This window comes from Humulus lupulus, chromosome X, assembly GCF_963169125.1.
Source record: "Humulus lupulus chromosome X, drHumLupu1.1, whole genome shotgun sequence".
NCBI classification, from domain to species: domain Eukaryota; kingdom Viridiplantae; phylum Streptophyta; class Magnoliopsida; order Rosales; family Cannabaceae; genus Humulus; species Humulus lupulus.
The window spans coordinates 11,845,420-11,870,332 of NC_084802.1; the positions used below are offsets into that span (position 1 = coordinate 11,845,420).

General features: G+C 34.1%; 2 protein-coding genes across 2 annotated transcripts; both read left to right on the plus strand.

Moving 5' to 3' along the window:
• The first annotated feature begins 624 nt into the window (after positions 1-624).
• On the plus strand, positions 625-21,307 carry LOC133803469 (2-alkenal reductase (NADP(+)-dependent)-like). The gene is made up of 5 exons (XM_062241521.1): positions 625-969; positions 19,326-19,512; positions 20,089-20,255; positions 20,362-20,444; positions 20,728-21,307. Exons 1-5 carry the CDS (start codon positions 736-738, stop codon positions 21,104-21,106), a joined length of 1,050 nt encoding a protein of 349 aa, XP_062097505.1. The 5' UTR covers positions 625-735; the 3' UTR covers positions 21,107-21,307.
• Positions 21,308-22,793: 1,486 nt separating this feature from the next.
• On the plus strand, positions 22,794-23,785 carry LOC133805515 (cytosolic sulfotransferase 15-like). The gene is made up of 2 exons (XM_062243696.1): positions 22,794-23,028; positions 23,424-23,785. Exons 1-2 carry the CDS (start codon positions 22,794-22,796, stop codon positions 23,783-23,785), a joined length of 597 nt encoding a protein of 198 aa, XP_062099680.1.
• Positions 23,786-24,913: the final 1,128 nt, after the last annotated feature.

Below are 24,913 nucleotides of genomic sequence, written 5' to 3' on the forward strand. Positions count from 1 at the left end.
ACAATTCAAAAATAAATAAATAACATTTAACAATTAAATTCACAAAATTTTACTAAACAATTCTAACAATTAATTTAAACAAATAAATAATTAAATAAAATAATTCACAACACTTAACAAAATAAAATAAAACACAAAAATAAAAAATTTAGTGCACTACATTTTCAATGGGTTGTTGAATTCTCTGATACCATATTGGACCAACGGGTCCAAGAAAATCAAAAACAAAAAATGCCACTTGGGCCAAACATAAAACTGATCTGAATATCAAAAGGAAAAGAAAATTGTTATTTTTGCTACACCTAAGGCCTATATGTAGGGAAAAATTCAAGCCCAAGAGCAAAACAGCCCAACAACTAGCAAACCCAATCAAGAATGAAACAAACTCAGAATAGGTGTATTTCTGATAATATAACGTGTGGCCTATATGATTTCTGTCCACTAGTATCTTCGATCAAAAACAGTAGTTTCCAACATGACTTATTGTATTTGTGTGGTCTATATTTTTTCTCCGAATAGTTCAATGTTTTATCCATGATTTCTGTCCATTAATAATAATATCTTTGACCAAAAACAGTAGTTTACTATTTGTATTGCCAAGCTTCAATTATATTGCATCCGTATGGATATGTTTTTCTTCTTTTTCTTATCTATAAATAGTTATTGATGAACAGAGAATAGATATATAAAACACTTAGTCAGTAACAAAGGCTTATATTCCAGTTTTAAAAAAAAATGGAAGTAATCAACAGATATGTCACAACAAAGAGTCACATAAATGGGACTCCAAAAGAGTCAGATTTTGAGATTAAGTCTTCAACTCTTGTTGTATCAGCAGAGCCTGGTTCAAACGATGTCGTTTTGAAGAATCTGTATGTGTCTATTGACCCATACCAGATAAACCGCTTCAAGAGTTACAGTTCCTCTCAGGAGAGCATAAGTGATGCAATGGCCATAGCTCCCGGTGAGGTAATACTTAGTCTATATATTTTATATATATAAAGAAAACTTTTTTATGGAAAGTTCTTTAAAAAAAAATATTTGTGGAAAAAACATATTTTAAATTAAAAAAATTAAATAGTACAGTATTTAATAATTAATTAATTAAAAGGATAATAATTTATTAATTTATTTTAAGAATTTAATTTTTAATTATGTTTCTATGAATATGAATTTGAATATATGTTTAAAAAAATTAAAAGAACAAAAGTTTAAAAAATGAAATATTTTTTCTTTATATTTCACTTCTCAAAAAATTAAAAGTTTTTTTTTCATCTTTTTTATCAAGAAAAGGAATATTATATTGATCAACCAACCGATACAAACAAAGGCCGGAATAGATAACTCCCCCTCAATTACAAGCGAGAGAAAAAATGAATCATCAATTTCTCCCTCAAGTTCAGATTTTTAATTCTCATACTAAAGTTATGGACTCTAGCTTTAACCGATTCTTTAATAAGAACATCAATATGAGCCACAGAAAAACAACAATTCTCCAACCAGCATTTGTTTCTGTTTATCCAAATGTAATACACTGATGCAGCCAAGGTGGCTGAAACAACCCGAGACAAGGCATCATTTCTGGGCTCATTCAGCCAGCAACACCAATTATGGAAGTTCCCAGGCCAAATTAGATCTCCCAGCCAGTCAGCTACCGCTTGAAGAACTTTTTTAGAAAACAGACAATCAAAGAATAAGTGAGCATGGCTTTCCAGATCTGATTCACAAACCGAGCAGTACTGAGATAGAACAGGGATATTGCAGTGATGCAGTAAGTCTCTGGTAAGGAGCTTCTGATGAAAAGCCTGCCAAAGTATGAATCTATGCTTGGGCACTGAGAGATTGCACCAGATTGTCTTCATTCCTGTGCTTGGGGAACCAAAAATGGACAGAAGATACAGCTTACTCAGCTTGAGTTTCCCTTTACAAACAGCTGCATTCATAATCGAATCAGACAAAAATTTGCTCGTCTTAACTAGTTTTTTCCAGTACCAGCTAGCATCTTGCTGCAATACATAATCCCAAATCCGGACACCTTTTAAATAGATGCAATTCACCCATTTAACCCAAAGACTATCTTGTTTTGAAGTGATAGCCCAAATGAATCTAGCTAGATTAATTTTATTCCAGAGAACTCCCTCTTTAAAATCTAAACCACCATAGGACTTAGGTCTGCAAACATGGTCCCAAGAAGCAAGGTGAAGTTTACTTCTAGTGCCATTACCACCCCATAAGAAGATTCTACAAAGACAGTCAATTTCTTTGATTACTTTATGAGGAAGAAGAAAAATTCTCATCCAAAAATTCCTTATCCCCAATAAAACAGACTGAATAAGTTGCACACACCCAGCATAAGACGAGTTACGGCTGCCCCAACCATGTAATCTTTGCCTAATTTTCGAACTTATGAGGTCACAATCCATAGCTTTCCATTTTGTAGGCTCAAAGGCATACCAAGATACACTAAAGGAAACTTCCCTTCAGTCATATTGGTAAGACTCAGAAGTTTCTCCTTCTCAGCGATAGATATACCCCCAAAGTAAATGCGAGACTTAGTATGATTAATACTCAGACCAGAAGCTGCTGAAAAGGACCTAAAAATCTGATGCATGATCTGAATAGAACTATCATAGGCTTTACACACTAGAAGCAAATCTTCCGCAAAGCAAAGGTTAGTTATGGTCAAAGTCTTACAAAGCAGATGAAATCTGAAATTCTTGTCTTTAGCAGCCCCATGTAGAGCTCGCGTGAGGTATTCCATAACAAGAACAAAGAGAAGGGGGGAAATGGGGTCACCTTGACGCAACCCCTTACCACCCTTAAAATTACCATGGAGTTGACCATTCATAAGAATGCAATATGAAGAGCCTCTCAAACAAACCATAATCCATTTAATGAATCTGCCAGGGAACTTGTAAGCATTCAGCAGGTTCTCAAGAAAATCCCAATCAATAGAATCATAGGCTTTGCTGAGATCTATCTTCATTAAGCACCGAGGAGAAACTCGTTTCCGATTATAGCCTTTAAGAAGGTCTTGAAGAATAAGAACATTATGAGCAATAGATCTATTCTTAACGAAAGCTCCTTGATTTTGATTAATCAACTTGGGAAGGATAGGAATCAACCTGTTACAAAGCATTTTAGAAATGCATTTGTAAAGGGTATTGCAGCAAGCTATTGGTCGATATTCTGAGGCATATGAAGGTTGGCTGACTTTAGGAATAAGAGCTAATATTGTATTGTTCAAAGCCATCGGAATGCATCCTCTATCAAAGAATTCAATCACTGATGTAGCCACCTTTTTTCCTATGACATACCATAGACTCTTGTAAAAACCAGCACCAAATCCGTCTGGACCAGGGCTCTTAACTGCCTTAATACTAAACATGGCTGTTTTGACTTCTTGGTAAGTGAACGGTTTAATAAGGACAATTTGGTCATCAAGGCTAAGGATAGGACCTGAATGCACAACTGAGGGCTCAATAAGACCAGAAGCTACACTAGATCCGCCTAAGAATGACTGAAAGTGTTGAGTAAAATGACTAATTACCTTTGGATAATCCACTTCAACTCTGCCATTTTCATCAACAAAAGACACAATTCTGTTAGTAGCTTTCCTTTTCTTCATACTGGCATAAAACATGGCTGAGTTTTCATCACCAAAGCGGAGCCAATCAATTTTACTCTTCTGATACAAATAACTAGCATAAGCTACCTCATGGTTTTTGAACTCCAGGTGAGAAGCTCTCTCAATTTCACTCAGAATCTGATTATTCGGATCAGTGAACAGGTTAACTTTAGCTTGCTGGTACATCAGCTTACTTTCCTCATAATTCTTGACTATGTCACCAACAATCCTCCAATTGAACCTCTTCAAAACAAATTTAAGCCGATGCAATTTCCTCGAGACCTGCTGTAAACCACAACCCTCCGAAACTAAAGGTTTATTCCAGCTAGACAAAACAGTAGACTTGAATTTCGGATGACTAGTCCACATGTTGAAGAAACGGAAAGGATGTAAACCATTCTTTTGGACAGAAATATGCTTCATAAACTATAGCACAGTGATCAGATACAACCTCCCAATTAGCTATGGCATTGACAATAGGGAAAGTATCAAGCCAATCCTCATTAATAAACACTCTGTCTAAGTTGGCAAAAATGTGATTATTCCCATCTTGACTATTCGACCAAGTATAATAAGAACCCAGAAGCTTCATTTCTTCCACGATACCGAGATCAAGCCATTTTCGAGCATCCTCAAGTTCTTTGGGAGATATAGCCTTACCCCCCATTCGGTCTGCTGAATCAAAAACAGAATTGAAATCTCCTATTATTAACCACGATTTGACAGGGAAGGAAACACCAGAAATCTCAGACCAAAGAGCTCTCCTATTCTCCAACTGATTAGAGCCATAAACCACAATTAAACAAAATGACTGGCCTGTTGCCCAAATCTGAACTTTACAATGAATAAATTGAGCATGATCATTCAAAACTTCTAATTTGACCCAGCTGGCCTTCCAAATTAGAAGGATTCTACCTTCCAAGCTCCGACTACTGTAAAAATCCCATCCCATAAAACTAGAGTTCATAACATCCTTTACTCGATCGCCTTTTATTTTGGTTTCTAAAAGAGCCCCAATGCCTATCTTATTTATCTTGCATATATCAACAATAGATAACTGCTTATTCCTCTTGTTTAAACCTCTAACATTCCAGCTCATTATATTGAAATTGTCCATTCAAGTTCAATAATAATGAAGGGTCATTAAGATATTGCTTCTGTTCTTGGAGAACACTGAATGCATTTTTTGTATTCTGACCAGTTACAAGGGATTTCGACTTCATAGTACCTGGTTTTTTCGGTGTGGCCTATCCTTGCTCCTTGGGAAGAACCTCAAGCTGGGATTTCGATTCCTTTGCAGTTGAAATCGGAGGTGAGCTATCCTGTCCTTGTTTAAGATGACTGCTAGAGTCTTCATGTGTAGTACTATCATCTGTAGGAGCTATTGGGACCTCCTTCTTTCTCCAAACCATACCTTCCGCAAATTTGCAAGAAGAAGTTGTATGCCCTATTTTTTTGCATTTAGAGCATTTTGTAGGCAGCCACTCATAGTCAATCAGTTGGTCCATTACTTGGCCTCTCTCATTGATGTAACTAATGAATTTAGGAAGATAATCTGATATTTCCATATAAACTAGAATCCGAGCAAACTTAATCATCGACCTATCTTTAGTGATCTTGTCTATCATTATTGGCTTCCCAATAGTACTAACCAATGCACTTAAACAGTTGGTGCCCCAGTATTGTAAACTGAGATCAGGAAGACGGATCCAAACTGGTACTGATTTGATCGATTTCAGAGAATCAATATCAGTTGTCCAAGGCCTTAAGATAACAGGCTTTCTATCAAAATGAACTACCCCTGATTCTGGAACCAAGTCACAAGTAGCCTCATCTCTGAATTTAACCATCGTAAATCCTGAATTCATCCTTGCCACTCGGTCAATCCCAAGTTTCCCCCAAATCCGGTTGATAAAACCTTCAAACACAGGTAATGGTGGGTTTGCACCAATGAATACACAGATCAATGCCGATTTCCAGTATGAAGCTTCAACTTCTATTTCCTCAATGTCCAGCTGAGCAATCTTTTGCCCATCCTTCTGAACAGGTTCTTTAAATTCGAGCTTTGTACGCCCCTGAAGAGGAAGCGAATCCTTGAAACATGACCAGGTAGCCTTCACAGCTTCTTGAAACTTTTGAGTCTCTACCTCTTCCGCCCACGAAGCGAACCTAATCTTTGGCGATGACAGGACAATCAGAGAGGGAACAGACTCCTCCTTATCTGGAATCTCAGGAACCTCTTAGGGCAAGATCACATCTGCTATTTTCTGGCACACCAACTCAGCCGATGGTACGACTGACGGAATATCTGTGGATGAAGGGAGCTCTTGTCGTGAATCTGCCTGAGCAAGCTTCTGCACCACCTTACGTCGCCGCGCCATGGCAGAGAGAAGGAGGAGCTCAGGCTTTTCCAATTTTGAGTTCTTAATTGAAATTCCATTTTTTATGATTACCAACTTAATTATTCAAATTAAATAATTAATTGTTGAACTGTTACAAAAATGTTTAAACAGACACAGAGACTATTTAAACAGAAACCATATATGTTTAAACAGTTTATCACCAGAAGATAAAAACGAACATAAGGTAAAGAACACACGGAATTATACGTGGTATCAGCAATCTTTGCAGATTGCTACTAGTCCACGGGGCCACGCCCAGAGAATGAAATTTATTAGAAGAATATCTAAACGATTACAAAACCAAATTGACTTATACAAATAAAGACTCCCTCTTGAATTTTTCGCAACTGTTGTAATCTAAACTCCTAATCAAATTTCTGAAGTGCTAAGATCTTGAACTCCCTTCAAATCATAACACTTGCACTTTTCCTCCCGAAAAGTGACTCATGAACAAGACTTCTCCTGTAACGCCCCAAACTCCAGGGACCGTTATGGTGTGCCTTGTAAACAGTGCTAACTCGCTAATCGAGTCATTTGGCCAAAATCGTGAACTAAGTATGATTAGCGGTTTAGGGACTAAAAACTTTGGTTAAGATGTAACGTTTCACTAGAACGTTTAATATATACATTGGGATCCCGAAAATATAATTTCAAAGTTTATTACAGAAAGTATTTACAACCGGCCGTTCTAAGCGGCAAAACAGGGTTCAACCCTAGTTCCACTTTAAACCTCGGCCGTGGCGGACGAGCAGCTGCATATGTACACGTCATCACCTAAGCTCTCCAACTCAAGGGTGGTCCAGCTTCCTCTTGCCTTTACCTGCACCACGTAGCACCCGTGAGCCGAAGCCCAGCAAGAAAACACAATATAGCATGATATAATATCAACTATAACCATAGTAACCATTTGGAACCAATGGTCCATCCAGATAGGTGACAATAGCCAAAAGTCACAATAATGAGCATCGCTCCCTCTAGCCACGTGACGATAGGGTCACCGTGGCTCAACTGATAAGTGTTTCTTTCATAAGATTGGTTAGGATAGGTGCATGGTGATTAGTCACCAACATAACCTTCCTCACGACTCTAGAGTCGAAACTATGGACAACGTCCCTTAGCCATGTGACAAACGGTCACCGGGGTCATATACCTTGGCTATAGTCATCTGGTCGTAGACCAGGCAAGCGCTTATAGTTCTCATTGACCTTCCGGTCGGTCTAGCATTAATACCCCATATGAGTCATTCAATGCCAACCTCGATTAGATCCAATCTTTAATCGGCCCGGCGTTCACAACGCACTGCCACTTCTGACCCTTGGGGTCGGTAAAACGCGACCAGTGCACAGCCCGTGGTGAACTTAACTGATAAGTCACAGCTTCACAGACGGATCTGACACCATTGTCGATTCTGACTAATAAGTCAGCACCATACACAGGTAAGCCATGCCACCAAGCATATATCACATAACCAATATCCATGACAAGGTTTTAGCATGCTTACTAAGCAGGTATTAGTGATATTAGGGCCATGCATAAACACAGAGGCTCAAGCTCTGAACAACATAACACTCAGTATATAAAGCATGTCCTAATCACAGGTTTCTCATGCACCACATGCAATATATCCAACAATCCAACATGCACCAATAACAGCCATGCATGTCACGCATAATAATCAACCAACATGCATCATAATAACCATGCATGTTATACATATTAATCAACCGGCATGCACCAATAATAACCATGCATGTCTCATATACACAGGGTGCAGTTTTCTTACCTCAAATCCGAGCTAGAACCAATCTAAGAACGACCCTTGAGAACGATCAACTTTAGTCCTTTAGCGGTCACCTAGTCATAACCAAATAAAATCTCCAATTAATGAAAATCACCAAAGATAGGGTCTTAACCTAAACCCCACTCTCGGGACCTCGAAACATGCCCATACGGTGAGTAGATTCGATCCCGGGCCTTAAGAATTGAAACCCCAAGCCAAAAGCCCTTTAAAACACCCAAAACAGGGTTATGAGGAAACAGGGTAGCGCTACAGCGCTGCCCTTCTAGCGCCCCAGCGCTCAAGACAGAACCACAACCGCCCTGCTGAAACCCTGTGTAGCTATAGCGCCCTCTGATGGGCGCTGTAGCGCTACCCCAAGACAGCACCACCCCTGAAACTTCCTTCTTCGATTTCCTCAATTCTAACTCGATTCTAATGATTCCAAATCCCATTTTTGGTGCCAAATGAACCCAAAAACCATCCCCACATGTCCTAAGGACCACAACCCCAAGAACCCGAGCCAAAACTCCAACCAATTCCCAAGTTTCCAACTCAAAAACCAGCAGAAACTTAACATAGAAAAACAGAGCAAAACCAAGAGTTCTAGTGGCTAGAAACTCACCTCAATCTTAGCAACACACCCTCTTCAATGGTGGAGCACAACCCTAGCTTGGCTAAGCTTGGTTCCTTGGCTTAATTCCTCAAACTAAGCTTGAAAATCCAAAGAGAAAAGAGGAAGAGAATCCATCGGGAGAGAAGGGATAGAAAACTCTGTTTTTGATACTCTTCCTTAGCCTTAATGGCTGATATATATCTCTTAGGGTAAAAAGACCTAAATACCCTTAGGTCTAAACAAAACCTTAACAGCCACCAAGGGCAAAACCGTCCTTTCGCACCTATTTCATTAATCACACTTAACACCCTCCAACTCTCGCTATTCTCAATATTCCCAAATACCAATAAATCATATCCCATTACCCTTTAATTCCCGGTAATGCTCTAATCATAAAATTCACCCCGAGACTCACCCCGAGCCCCGAACTCAAGCCCGTTATGACTAGACCGAACACTTACATCTCATGATCGTCTCATGCCGATAGCTCGAACCAATCCACCTTATAATGTGGCTATATTAGTTAATCACAATCATGCACCCAAAATATACACTTACGCCCACAGTGGCCAAATTACCAAAATACCCTCACAATAATAAATTCTCTCATATGCACGCATTTACCATCATATAATAATATAATTCACGTAGATATGCATATAATCATTAAATACTCTAATAAATCAATTATGGCCCTCCCGGCCTCCTAATCAAGGTCCTAAACCTTATTAGGAAATTTGGGGCATTACATCTCCCGAAGCTTGATGAACAATGTCCAAGTGTGTTCAACCTGCACAATTAACACAAAGAAAACAATACAGAAGTACACTGTAATAAACCACTAAGAACTTGTTGGACTCAAGTTCTTCACATAATAAAAAATCTCTCTAAAACTTGAAAAATATTTGGAAAATAATACACCAAGAGAGATAATAAAAAAACCAGCGACCTAAGGATGATTATATACTTTTTGAAATCCCTTTAGGACGTGGAAAACAAATCAGAAACCAATCAGCCACTAAATGGAAAATCTTCCAAAACAGGAAAGTCTGAATCTGTTCAAACAGACTGGCAATCCGTTCAAACAGATTCATTGAACCTAGACAGATTTTAAACCCAGTTTCCCTAAATAAATAAGGAAACAATATATTATTTATCTCTGCAAGCTGTACGCGATTTCTGGACAAATAAATCATATAAAAAATAAATATAAATACCAATAATTTCCATTTCAAGAAAAGATATTCTTTTATAGGAAATTATATATTTATTTTATTAACATATATATAATAATCTGATTATAAAAAGACACATTTCAACAAAACAGGAAACTACCCATTTTCGAAATTTCTCTTTTAATTAATTTTGTCAATATTGTCAAATATGCCAATAAAGGATTTTACAATCTCCCCCTTTGGAAATTTGATAGACAAAATTAATTCAAAAACCTGCAACACAAATGTTAGTGACAAGTAAAGAGAAAGAACTCCCCCTGCAAACATGCATTAACTTTTAACAAACATTTAAAGAAACTAGACTTAACTCCCCCTCAAAATAAGAAGGTCCAGAGTTAAACAAAACAACAAACAAACAGGTTTGTTGCAACAAGTCCTGAATCTGTGGCAACAGAGGAGGACGCATGAGGAATTTCATTCAAGACAAACTTCAGAGATTGGGGCTTGACTTTCTTGGTTGATGGAGCATCAGTGGCTTCAGTAGGAGGAGCAGAGGCCTTGTAAGAAGCCGCAGTAGTGGGAGCCACCAAGTCTTCTTGGTCACATTGGAGATCTTTTTTTCTGCATACTCAATACTTTATAAATAACTTGAGGAAAAGGAAGATTCAATTTTTTCCTATTACCTTTTTGAAACCCAATGATTTGATCATGAATAACCATAGCCAAATTTATACCAAGACCGGTCCCCACCTTGTACAAAAATGAAGCCATGTCAAAAGAGATAGTTGCGGTGTGAGAAGTTGGCTTCCAATTCGTTGTGGCAAACTTATGGAGGACAGCATAAGTGTAGGTGAGATTAGAGACCGAGATGACTGTATTAGATGGCCATACCATTTTTTTCCCCTACTAATTCAGTGATAACCGTATCCTTGTCAAGAGAGGCAAGATCATCATCATCCTCAACATCAAGAGGAAGATGCAAAGCATGGGCAATGTCTTGAGGGGAAAAAGAGAACCAATGGCCCCTAACAAACACTTTATTAAATAGAGGAGATTTAGGTTCAATAATTTCATTAGTAATATTGGCATAGAATTCCTTGACTATTATATCCACAAAACCAGTAAACTTAACTAAAGAACCTGTCCATTATCGATCTTGAAGCATTGTTAGCACACCAAAAGGCCGATGATCACTCAAGACATAATTTCTCTCAATGATAAATTCCTTTGAGCATATAGAACCATATCACGAGCATTATCATTATAGCAAAAAGTGGAAGAATAAGGTTTGAAATTAACACCTGAACGTTTTGAAGAAGGTGTAGGATCAGAAATAGGTCTCTTCCCTTTAGCCTTGGATGACAAAGGAGATGCAATTGGCTCTGAGTCAGATTCGGATTCTTGTTCAGAAGGGACAATGTCTTCTTGTTTTGGCTCATCAGACTCAGCCTCTGATTCTGCATTGTCAGGAACTGTTTCATCAGATAAGGTGGTATCACGGGTTGCTTCAGATTCAGACTTGCCTTCCTCAGGGTCGGATTCGGAGGAAGAAAGTGAAGGGGGATGAGCCTTCAATCGTTTCTTGGCAGCAGTCGAGGGAGAAAAAGACGTGTCCAATCCCAATTTCCTTTTGGGAGCCACATAATTTTTCTTGGACTGGCTCGGCTTCAAGGGCAATTTGAAAAACCCAGCAGCAGCTGCTTTGGAAGACGATGAAACAAATTTTGATTTTGCCCTAGCCGCCAGAGACGAATCAATCGGAAGAGGAGGTGGGTCCTTGGCTCGAGAGAGCACCACCACTTCAGATGGTGGTGCAACATCGACAATGTCAGCTGAGATATCTGGAAACACCATCGGGGGTTCATTAGAGAGGGAGAACACCTTCTTGCGTGCCTTGGATTTGCAAGTTTTCCCAACAGATGTGGCAGCTGCTGGAACAGATGGAGGCGCCGTTGACACAGATGGAGGAGGCGAAGGAGATGGCACCTTTCTAGATTGAGAAGCAGGGGTCTTCTTAGAGGAAGCTCCACGAGTTCTCACCATTGTTCCTTCTCTGAAAAACAGTAAACACTTTACAGAAAGATGAGGGAAAAAAAATTAGAAGAAGAAGAGGTGACTTAGAGAGATCATGGTTGAGAAGAAAAAGGGTAATGACAAGCTTTTTTAAAGACAACACTTACCCAATTTGGACGCCCACAGCAATAAGAGGTTTCCCTTTTTTTTTGTAAAAAAAAAAATTGTCTTAATTAAACAATAAAAGGAAACAACCTTTTTAATACACACGATCTACATACAACTTACCCTTTTTTTTATTTTATTTTATAAAGGAAAATATAATATTTATAAAATCCCAATCCAAAAAAAAAATAACTAGAAAAAATGAACCCCACACAATCTGCCTATTGACCTTTTCCTTTTTTTTTTCTTTTAAAAAACAATTCTAAACAAGGTACTAAACAATAAAGATATAAATCATGGTATTCCAAATTAAGAAATAAGACAAAATAAATTCCTTGGAGACAAAGAATATATTAAATCACACAAAATAAATGCATAATTTCACATAATTACCACAAAGATTCGGTCCACCATGAATTTCCTTGTCAATCAAAATTTTTTTATTATTATTTTTTATTATTTTTATTTTATATAATAAAATGCCCAAAAATAACCTCAACCAAAAATTTCAGCTTTGATCAATTGTGAGTCATCCTAATAAGAATAAAATCAAGCAACTGAAAATAAGTGTTAGTGTATACCATGGATAAGAACACTTGTGAAAATGAAAAATTAGAAAGAATATTCAAGAGAAATAAAGCACAATTCAGTCACAAGCACATATTCTTAAGTGAATCAATCAACATGTATGAGTCTTACACACATTTTTTTTTTATATTATAAACTGTGTACAATTTTTCTTGCATAGTTTCAAGCATAAGTGTGTGACAGTGTATGCAAGGGAACATTGCCCAATGACAAATAAGTCTTTTTCGAAATTGTAAATAATTGTAACCCATGAAGATGTTGTCACACTACACCAGTGGTAGCTCTTTTCTATGGTAGCATATCCTCTTTATAACTCCAAATTACAAAGTTCCAACTTACTCAAAAGACGGCTTTCACACACTGATGTAGGTAGCTCTATTCTTGCACAGGAGCTTCAAACAATGCTACATAAAAGGAAGCTCAAACATTAAACATTGATTAATTTACTCGAATATGCCTAGGAGGAATTGATTAAATTTCTCTCAAGAATATACAACGAAAGGCTCATTAACACAAGTCAGATTATCCAGCTTGATACACAACAAAATTTTCAAATTGATTGACAATTTTCTTAACCTTAAATAACACACATTTGATCAAGAGGACAACACAAAAACAAGGAAATTTAAAGGGAACAAACCCCCAAAGATTTTCGGAGGAAATCAAAGCGAACCGAATCAAGAGCTTTAGTGAAAATATCAGCAATCTGTTTATGTGTTTCAATATATTCCAAGACAAGAACTTTATTTTCAACTAATTCTCTTATAAAATGATGACGAATATCAATATGTTTAGTACGGGAATGTTGCACATGATTTTTTGAAATATTAATTGTACTTGTATTATCACAAAAAATAGTTAAAATGTCAAGATCAAACCCATAATCCATCATCATTTGCTTCATCCACAAAAGTTGTGCACAATAACTTCCTGCTGCAATGTATTCGGCCTCAGCTGTTGAGAGAGAAATAGAATTCTGCTTCTTGCTGTGCCAATAGACTAGATTATTTCCCAAGAAGAAACATTCTCCACTAGTGCTTTTTTCTGTCATCAGTGTTACCTGCCCAATCAGCATCACTGAAACACACTAGATTAGGGTTAGTTTCTTTTGAATAACAAATACCATAATCAGCAGTCCCATGAACATATCGAATGAATCTTTTGACAGCTGTAACATGAGACTCCATGAGATTTCCTTGGTACCTGGCACACACACCAACAATATAACTCAAATCAGATCGACTAGCAGTGAGATAAAGAAGACTACCAATCATGCTCCTATACAATGTAGGATCAACTTTAACACCACTTTCATCTTTGGATAGCTTCACAGTCGTTCCCATTGGAGTTTTAGCAATCTTTGAACTTTCAAGTCCAAACTTTTTCACCAAGTTCTTAGCATATTTGCTTTGAGAAATAAATGTGCTTTCATCTAACTGCTTGACTTGCAAACCTAAGAAATAGGTCAATTCTCCCACCATGCTCATTTCAAATTCCTCTTTCATTTGTTTCACAAATACCTGCACCTCATTGTCAGAAGTAGAACCAAATACAATATCATCAACATAAATCTGAGCAAAAATTATGTTAAATTTAATATTTTTGATAAATAAAGTTTTATCTACTCCACCCCTTTTGTATCCATGAGAAACAAGAAATTGAGAGAGTCTCTCATACCAAGCCCGAGGGGCTTGCTTCAACCCATAAAGAGTTTTCTCCAATTTGTAAACATGATCAGGTGCATGGGGATCTTCAAACCCTTTGGGTTGTTCAACATATACCTCTTCATTCAAGATCCCATTGAGAAATGCGGATTTGACATCCATTTGGAACAACCTGAAACCAATCAAGCAAGCAATAGACAATAATAATCTAATTGATTCAAGTCTTGCAACAGGTACAAATGTTTCATCAAAGTCTATTCCTTCCACTTGTGTGTATCCTTGTGCCACTAATCTTGCTCTATTTCGCACAATTGTACCAAATTCATCAGATTTATTCTTGAAAATCCATTTTGTGCCAATAATATTTGTATGCAACGGTCTTGGCACAAGGATCCACACTTTGTTTCTAAAAAATTGTTCCAATTCCTCCTGCATAGCTTTAATCCAATTTTCATCAGTTAAAGTTTCTTTCACATTCTTAGGCTCAATTAAAGATAAGAAACAAACAAATTGAACAACATTACTAAACATTCTTCTTGTCACCATACTGTCTTTTGGATTTCCAAGTATTAAATCTGCTGGATGATTTAATTTAACTCTGGTTCATGGCTCCTTTTGGACTTCATCCGAAATAATATCTGGAAATTTCTTTTCTGTCTGTTCAGAATCTGTTTCATCGGATTCGTGCTCTGTTGGAACAGATGGACCATGCGTTGCAACAGTAGTATCACTGATAGAAGCTTCTTTGTGTTTTTCAGTAGGTTCATCAATAAACCTATCAATTTCTTCCTCAGTAGAAAACTCAGAAAAATCCCTGGCATCATCAATAACAACGTTAGCCAACTCCATTACAGTTTGGGTTCTCATGTTATACACACAATACGCCCTATTGTTAGTGGAGTATCCAATAAAAACACCTTCATCACTCTTAGCATCAAATTTACCAAGATTTTCTCTATCTCTCAAAATGTAACAAACACATCCAAAAACATGAAAGTAAGCCAAACTTGGTTTCTTACCTTTCCAAATTTCATAAGATGTTTTAGATGTACCTGGACGGAGAAAAGCACGATTTATGATATAGCAAGCAATGTTAATTGCTTCTGCCCATAACCGTTTGGTCAATTTTTTGCTATTTAATATCACTCTAGCCATTTCTTGAAGAATGCAGTTTTTCCTTTCTACAACTCCATTCTGTTGTGGAGTTTTGGGAGCTGAAAACTCATGAGAGATACCTACAGACTTACAAAAATTATCATAGATAGAATTCTCAAATTCTTTACCATGATCACTTCTTATACGAACAATTTTTCCAATGTTGCAATCTTTTTCAACTTTTAATTTCAAGCAAAGAGTTTTAAAGGCATCAAAAGTGTTAGATTTTTCTTTCAAGAAATCCACCCAAGTATATCTAGAAAAATCATCCATACACACAAAAATATACATTTTCCCATTTAAACTCTCAATTTGAATTGGACCCATAAGATCCATGTGAAGCAATTCTAAAACTTTCGAAGTGTTTATGTCAGAAACACTTTTATGTGTAATTTTTAATTGCTTACCAAGTTTGCACTTACCATCAGATTCTTTACCTAGCTTAGGTAAATCATGAACACTCCCTGTATGTGACAATTTTTTCAAAGTTTTAAAATTTATGTGACCAAGTTTAGCATGCCACACATCAGTGTTATTACTCACAACAGATTGACACATAATAGATGGCAGAAGAGTGTAGCAATTGTCATTAGATCTATAACCTTCAAGAACATTCTCACCATCTTTGTTTAAAACAAAACAATTCTCTTTATCAAAGTTAACAGTATAACCTTGATCACAAATTTGACTTATGCTTAGAAGATTAGCTTTAAGTCCTTCCACAAGTAACACTCTTTTGATTCTAGGCAACCCTTCAAAGTTAAGAGTACCCATTCCAAGAACATTACCCTCAATTCCATTGCCAAAAGTAACAGACCCACAATGCATAGGTTTTATGTCTGTAAGAATAGACTTGTCACCTGTCATATGTCTTGAACAACCACTATCAAAATACCAAAAATATGAAGAAGCAGATCTATCATATTCACTAGTAAAACCAGTAAAACAATTATTCTTTTTTATCCATATTTTCTTTGATTGAACATTTTCCTTTTTTACTATTTTGAAATTATCAAAATAATTGAATTTTTCAAAATATTCATTTTTGGCAAAATTCATAAGAGTAAAACACTTAGGACGAATATGACCCTTCCTACCACAAAAATGACAGATTGGAATGAATTTTTCCAATTTTCCATTGGATTTTCCTGCTGACTGTGTCCATTCTGTTGGAACAATCCGAGAACTGGATGCAACAGATTTCAGTGAAGATGTCACAGGAACATCAGACGAGAGCATCCCAGCTGAGATAAAGACAATTTTCTTTGATTTTTGAGAACTTGAAGCACCAAGTCCCACGTGACTTCTTTGACCTGCATTCTGAATTTTCTCAAAAACAGTAGAACTGGGGTTAAGCATTCTAACATTTTTCTCAAGAGTATCCAAATATTTAGACAACTTATTTATTTCAACATTTTTTGAAATTATTTCTTTTTCAAAATTTTCATTTAAGTCAGTAAGTTGTTTGATTTCAGAGGATAAATCTTTATTTTTGCTTACCGATGACTGATTCTCAGAACACACTTTCACCCATGAACCATACATCTTCTTGTAAGATTCACTCAAAGACTCATCATTATATTCAGATTCATCACTATCAGTATTTTCTTCATCTTTTGAAACATTATTTAAGCAAACAATTTTCTCATTTTCAGATTTAGAAACGGGCAAAATAGAAGTGACAGCGACATTACCTTCCTCATCTTCACTACTTTCAGAGTCATTATCACTCCAAGTAGCAATCATACCTTTTTTGTTCTTTTTCAAGGTGTTTGCACATTCAGACTAGATGTGACCAAAACCCTCACATTCCCTGCACTGAATACCCTTTTTATTAGTTTGAAAAGGTTTAAGAGAAGAAGGATTACCTTTAGTCATCTTGCCATTGAATTTCTTGTTTCCAATCTTATTCATATATTTTCAAAAATTCTCTGCAAGCATTGCCATTTCATTATCACCATCTTCATCATCTGACACTTCTTTTTCAGTGCTCTTGAAAGCTATGGTTTTCGCTTTTTCTTTGGAAGTATTTGGCTTGTCTTTTTGACGAATCTTTTGATTTAACTCAAAGGTACGAAGTGACCCCATCAATTCTTCTACCTTCATAGTACTGAAGTTTTTTGCCTCTTCCATAGCAATGAGCTTAACATTGAACCTGTCAGGAAGATTTCGAACAATTTTTTTTAACAAGAACAGAATCATCAAGTTTCTTACCAAGTGCAAAATACTCATTAGAAATATCAGATAATCTCTCATAAAATTCAGATAGTGTTTCAGAATCAGACATTCTAAGGTCATCAAACCTAGTTTGTAAAATAATAAATCTAGACCTTTTAACATCTACAGTTCCTTCAAACTGAGTTTGAAGAATTGTCCAAGCATCTTTAGCCGAGACACATGTGGAAACAAGTTTTATAAAACTTTCTCCAACACCATTAAATATGGCGTGAAGAGCTTTATTATTATAACTAGATAATTTTTCTTCTTCTGTATCCCAAATAAGTTCAGATTTTACAATTGTGCTTCCATCATCACCTTTTTCAGTAGGAGGTGACCATCCAGACAAAATTTCTCTCCATGCTTTCTCATCTTGAGTTTTTATGAAAGCTCTCATCCTAACTTTCCAATATGGATAGTTTGAGTCATTTAGTAATGGAGGTCGAGACACCGAACTACCTTCTGCAAAGAAGGACATTTCACACAAAACAAATCAAACGGAAAATAACCACAATATCTCACTAAGAGTTTAGTGAACCGCTCTAATACCAATTGAAATTCCGTTTTTTATGATTACCAACTTAATTACTCAAATTAAATAATTAATTGTTGAACTGTTACAGAAATGTTTAAACAGACACAGAGACTATTTGAACAGAAACCAGATATGTTTAAACAGTTTATCACCAGAAGATAAAAACGAACATAAGGTAAAGAACACACGGAATTATACGTGGTATCAGCAATCTTTGCAGATTGCTACTAGTCCACGGGGCCACGCCCAGAGAATGAAATTTATTAGAAGAATATCTAAACGATTACAAAACCAAATTGACTTATACAAATAAAGACTCCCTCTTGAATTTTTTGCAACTGTTGTAATCTAAACTCCTAATCAAATTTCTGAAGTGCTAAGATCTTGAACTCCCTTCAAATCATAACACTTGCACTTTTCCTCCCGAAAAGTGACTCACGAACAAGACTTCTCCCGAAGCTTGATGAACAATGTCCAAGTGTGTTCAACCTGCACAATTAACACAAAGAAAAAAATACAGAAGTACACTGTAATAAACCACTAAGAACTTGTTGGACTCAAGTTCTTCACATAATAAAAAGTTTCTCTAAAACTTGAAAAATATTTGGAAAATAATACACCAAGAGAGATAATAAAAAAACCAGCGACCTAAGGATGATTATATACTTTTTAGAATCCCTTTAGGTCGTGGAAAACAAATCAGAAACCAATAAGCCAATAAATGGACAATCTTCCAAAATAGGAAAGTCAGAATCTGTTCAAACAGACTGGCAATCCGTTCAAACAGATTCATTAAACCTGGACAGATTTTAAACCCAGTTTCCCTAAATAAATAAGGAAACAATATAATCTTTATCTCTGCAAGCTGTACGCGATTTCTGGACAAATAAATCATATCAAAAATAAAAATAAATACAAATAATTTCCATTTCAAGAAAAGATATTCTTTTATAGGAAATTATATATTTATTTTATTAACATATATATATATAATAATCTGATTATAAAAAGACACATTTCAACAAAACAGGAAACTACCCATTTTCGAAATTTCTCCTTTAATTAATTTTGTTAGTATTGTCAAATATGCCAATAAAGGATTTTACATTAATAAAGAAAAAGATTGAAAATAAAATTTATATTCTTTAGGCTTTTAGTCCTTTAGTGATGTAAAGGTTACCAATTCTTTATTCTTATTATTACATACTGTGAAAATTTTACTCATTTTAAATAACTTTTAAAGTACCATATAATATAATTTTTTTTATATAAATATATTCTTAATTTGTACAAATATTTTGCTACTCAATTAGACATATATATATATATACATATTTAAACATTAATTGGCACATGTACAAATACATAGTTAAATATATTTATTGGACAGGTTATTAGTGCTCATGGGGTGGCCAAAGTTGTGGCTTCTGAGAATGCTGAGTTTGAAAAGGATGACTTGGTTGTGGGAATGGTTTGTTGGGGAGAGTATACTGTGATAAAAGGAGATCAATACATGTTGAGGAAACTTGACCCCATGGCTATGGGGTTTCCATTGTCATATCATATTGGAGCTTTTGGTAATTTTTCATTACTCTAAATCCATTTTTCATGTTAATTATGATTTAAAGAAAATTTTGTTATTGAAAATAAAATTAATATATCATGTGTATATTAATTAGGTTATCATTATTTTTAAGAGATATGTTTTTTAATATTATAATCTTTACCAGCATAAAATTTTATTACTCTAACAAGATATTTTTTTAAATTTAAGTTATTTATATTTATATTTTTTCTTTTTTTGAGTTAAAAAAAATAATTGAGTGTCAAAGGTGTTTTAATTCTTTAAATAATAAATATTTTATTATAGAAGTTAGGTATTCTTTGTGATTAACTCTCTATTTTAAGAAATATATTTTTGATGTTGTGTTATGTCCGGTTAAAGATGTTTTCTTGTATTTGAATTCGATCAAAATATTTTTAACCTCAAGCTTTATTTATGGAGTCATCAATTTGAAAAAAGTGAGAATTCCTAACACATATTTGACAATATTTTGATTGAATTTGGATTTATTGAATTATTTTTAAACATTTGACAAACTATAGACCCTATTTTGTAACATAGATTCGTTGGATTTGTTTAATTGGTTTAGGGACAAGTGGATTGACAGCTTATAGTGGGCTATTTGAAGTGGGCAAGCTTAGCAAGGGTGAGAAAGTGTTTGTCTCAGCAGCTGCTGGGTCAGTAGGCCACCTTGCTGGCCAATATGCTAAACAATTGGGCTGTTATGTTGTTGGTTGTGCTGGAAGTAAGGAAAAGGTAACTCTAAATAACCCTTGGTAACTCAATAGTTATCAATTTGTATATTTCAAACAAACATTTTTCTTACTAAAATGTTGAGATTGACAAAATTATTCTATATTAGGTAGCATTGCTAAAGGAGAAACTTGATTTTGATGAAGCATTCAACTACAAGGATGAGCCTAACTTAAAATCAACCATAAAAGAGTAAGACAAAAAGTTTAATTAAATGGAAGGAATGCTTTTTATTTCTTTTATTATTTGGTTATTCAAAGTTTTGTTAGTAACAATTAAGTCAATTTACTTCATTTCTCTCAAATAAACTTTAAGTTTTTTTTATGGATATTTGTGGTATTTTTTTCAAATTTATACATATATAAAAAAATTTAGACTTAATGATATTGTTATTTTAGGAATGTATAAAACTTAATAATATTGTTATTTTGTGGGATTGATTCATACATCCTATTATTTTGATGTTGAATTTAAGGTACTTTCCGGATGGAATAGACATTTACTTTGACAATGTGGGAGGTGAGATGCTAGAAGCATCAATTGCTAACATGAAAAACTTTGGTCGAGTCGTGGCTTGTGGGGCCATATCCGAGTACACAAACACAAATAAGCCAGCTGCATTGAACATGGTCGAAATTATATACAAGAGAATCATGATTCGAGGATTTTTGGTGACTGACTTTTTCAATATCTATCCAGATTTTCTTTCATTCACTGTGAATCACCTTCGTAAGGATAGTCTTAAGACACTCGAAGACATCTCAGTTGGTTTGGAGAGCATTCCAAATGCTTTTCTTGGACTCTTTCATGGTGCCAACATTGGTAAGAAGATTGTCAAACTAGCAGATGATTGAATTAATTGATCAATTAAAATGGAAGAGGAGACACTATATATTGGTTCAAATGAACTTATTTGTATAATGAGTTTCATGATTCCTAGAAACAATTAAATATAAATTGATGAATTCTTACCTATGAGTGGTCATTATTATGCCATTTGTAGTCCTTACCTTCGAAACATTCACTTAAAGTATTTGGGCTTCTTATTTATGATATTTCACATTGCTACTGCTTTTGGCATTACTTGTTAGCGTCAATCAAATGTGTTAACCGACGCTATAAAAATAGGAGTTTTATTATAAATACACATTTTTTATGATTTTTTTTTACATTTTTACAACACCCATCGTTTTTTTTTTCTTTCAATTTACTAATTCAAGTTTTCAAAAATATGATTTTAAAGTTCCATAATTATAAAAATACAATCTCAACTAGACATTAACCCAACAGTAATATAGTGTTGAAAAACAACTTAAACTCAACTAGACAGCAACTCCACAACAATACAGTATGGAAAAAACACATGCAAATCAACTAAACATCAACACGTTGCATCAACAAAAAATAAACTAAAAAACAACATGAAAAAACTTATTATTGTATTGTAAAATGTGTCAAAAATAAACTAAAAATATATATCAGAACATATGAACATAAACCCAAAACAAACTAAATAATAACAAAAAAAATCAACATTGAAAAACTTATCGCTGCATTATAAAATGTGTCAAGAAAAATTAAAAATTTACTCAATAAGAAATCAACTAAACATCAACCCAAAATATACTTAAAGAAAACTAAACATATACTCAAAATCAATTCACACAACAACAATAAAGAAACTGAAAATTTTTATATTTACCAAAAATACACTAAAAATACAAAATCAATTAGATGTCAACCCAAAATATACCTTAGAGCACTCACATTGGATGAGCTAAAATGTGTTATTCTTTATAATATAGAGAAAAAATAGTTAAGTAGCCTTCCATTAGATGAAGTAAAGTTATATTTTTTACCTAAATGAATAGTATTTCTTTATATCTAGTGAAATACTATTCATCAAGCTATAAATATTTTATTATTTTTTTATAAACTTTTGTATATATATGAGTGTGATACTATTATGTTTAATTATTTTATTTTTTAAAATGAATAAAATATTTTTTAAAATATAATATATAAATAATGTAAAGAAACAGATGTATGGTATAATGTAAAAGTTTTGAGGTAAATTATAAAAATGTATGTTTTTGTGATATATTTTATAATACACTTTCTTTATAATATTTAGCTAAAACTCATAAAAACATTTTCCATCAGCTCCTTTATACATATATTTATAATAGCTATGCACAAACTTCACTTAATCCATATCTACATTTACATAACATTTACATATCATTTATATAATATTTTAATATTTTTTTTTATAACTTTTCTCTCTCTATTTAGTATATATTTATTATTTTCTTTTTCTTTTTCAATTATTTTATTTTACTTTAAGTAATAAAATATGTTTAAAGATATAATATTTAAATTATGTAAATAAATATATAGAGAAGCTGATATATGGTATAATGTAAAACTTAGAGGTAAAATAGAAAAGTGTGTGTTTTGATGATGTATTTTAAATAATAGAGTAGAGCACCCAATGAGAGTGCTCTAAGTGTAGAGTCAAACTTTTGTTGTGCCCTTATAATGGAAATATCAAATGTTACCGAGAAGAACAAGGAGGAAGAAATGGAGAGAGATGAGAGAGTTGATGAAACTTTGGCAAAGCTTAAAAAAGTTAAAGATCCAGTACGTGATATTTATCGCTGTTGTTATCAAGGATTTTGGACTCCAACATCTTCATTGAAAAGTATAATATCTTTTCAAACTCAATTTGAGGCACGAGATGATGATATTTTATTAGCTTCTTGTCCAAAATCAGGTACTACTTGGTTAAAATCTCTTGTATTTGCGATTGTGAGACGTAGTATTGATTTCGAACTATACTCGAATAATAGCAGCCTTTTTTCTACTACTAATATACATGATCTTATACCTTTTGAGGGACACAGAGAATTCACATCAATTATCGAAAACATGAAGCCAAGACTTTTGAGTACCCACATTCCTTACCCCTCGTTACCACCCTCCATCAAGTACTCTAATTGTAAAATTGTATATACATTTGTAGGAATCCTTTGGATGTATTTATTTCTTATTGGCACTTTAATCATAAATTTTTGGGGGATAATGTGGAACCACATCATTTAGAAGAGTGCTTCAATATGTTTTGTGAAGGAATACATCCATTTGGACCATTTTGGGACCATATTTTAGGATTTTGGAAAGAAAGCTTAGAGAGTCCTCACAAAATATTGTTTTTGAAATATGAAGACCTTAAAAGAGACAATATATTTTTCATCAAAAAGATTGCAGACTTTTTGGGATATCCATTTTCAATTGAGGAAGAAAACCAAGGAGTTCCACAACAAATAGTGCAATTATGTAGCTTTGAAAATTTGAAAATTTTGGATGTAAATAAGACTGGTAGACGTCAAATTGGGTTATCCAATAGTGCATTATTTAGGAAGGGTGAAGTGGGAGATTGGGTGAATTATTTAACACTCCAAATGGCAGAACGCGGAAAGAAGCTCATCCAAGAAAAGCTTGGACAATCTAATTTAATGTTTGATTTCTAGCTAGCTATGATTTCAATTCTTTGTATTGTTTTTTCATTGTCTTAAGGTTGCAATTTTTAAGGAACATCAACTTGTTCTTGTGGGTGCATCTTATTTTATGGATAAACATTTGTGGTACAAGTACTTTTGTTTTTCTTAATTAATTGTTATTTATCAATTCAAATATTTTAACAACAATATAGTACCACTAATGGAGATAGGGAGGCCGGAGGTGGCCATGGACACCTTAGATTTTTTTTAGAATATATATACTTATTTGGTACTGTGTGTTTTATCGAAATACATATTTGGTACCTTATGTTTTCAATAATGTCCATATGGTACTCTGTAATTTGAAATCATACATATTTGATACACTGGACTCAAATTTGAATAATTTTTTTTTATCAATATGACCAAACTGTCACTAGTTATATGTTATTAAGTGTTTAAATTTCAATTTGAAACTCATATAATTGAGGTCAATTTATTGGTTATATTGATAAAATTTTATTGATCTAAATTAATAAATTCAGGGTACCAAATATATATGATTTCAAATTTCAGAGTACTAAATGATCATTATTTAAAAATATAAGGTACCGAGTATGTATTTCGATAAAACATAGTTACCAAAAATTGAATTTACTTTTTTTTAAAAACAATTAATATGTATATTTATTGATATTATAGCTATTATTTAATAAATTATTAAATTTGACTTAGTATAAAGAATAGAAAAGACCTTTGTTAAACTATAAATCATAGCCCAAAAATAAAAAACGTAGCCCATATAATGCTTGATCTATAAAACATAGCCATTTATATTATTTGGTCTTTTGACAATTTGTATTGGTTTCATCCATCAAAACTAGGATGTAAACACGGTGAGTAATTGGTGAGGGTGCTCCTTCTGCCCCCATACCCATTAACTATTTTAATTTCCGTCCTCGCACATTTTTCGCCAAAGACGGGGCGAGGAATTCCCATTGGGGCGGGCAATTCCCATGGGTGCTCATTTATTAAAAAGTAAACTAAAATAATATAAACTACCTAAAATTAATATATATTACACTATATTAATAGTTCAAAGTATTAAATATTGTCCAAAATAAAATTAAAAATCTTTAAAAAAATTTAATATGCTAG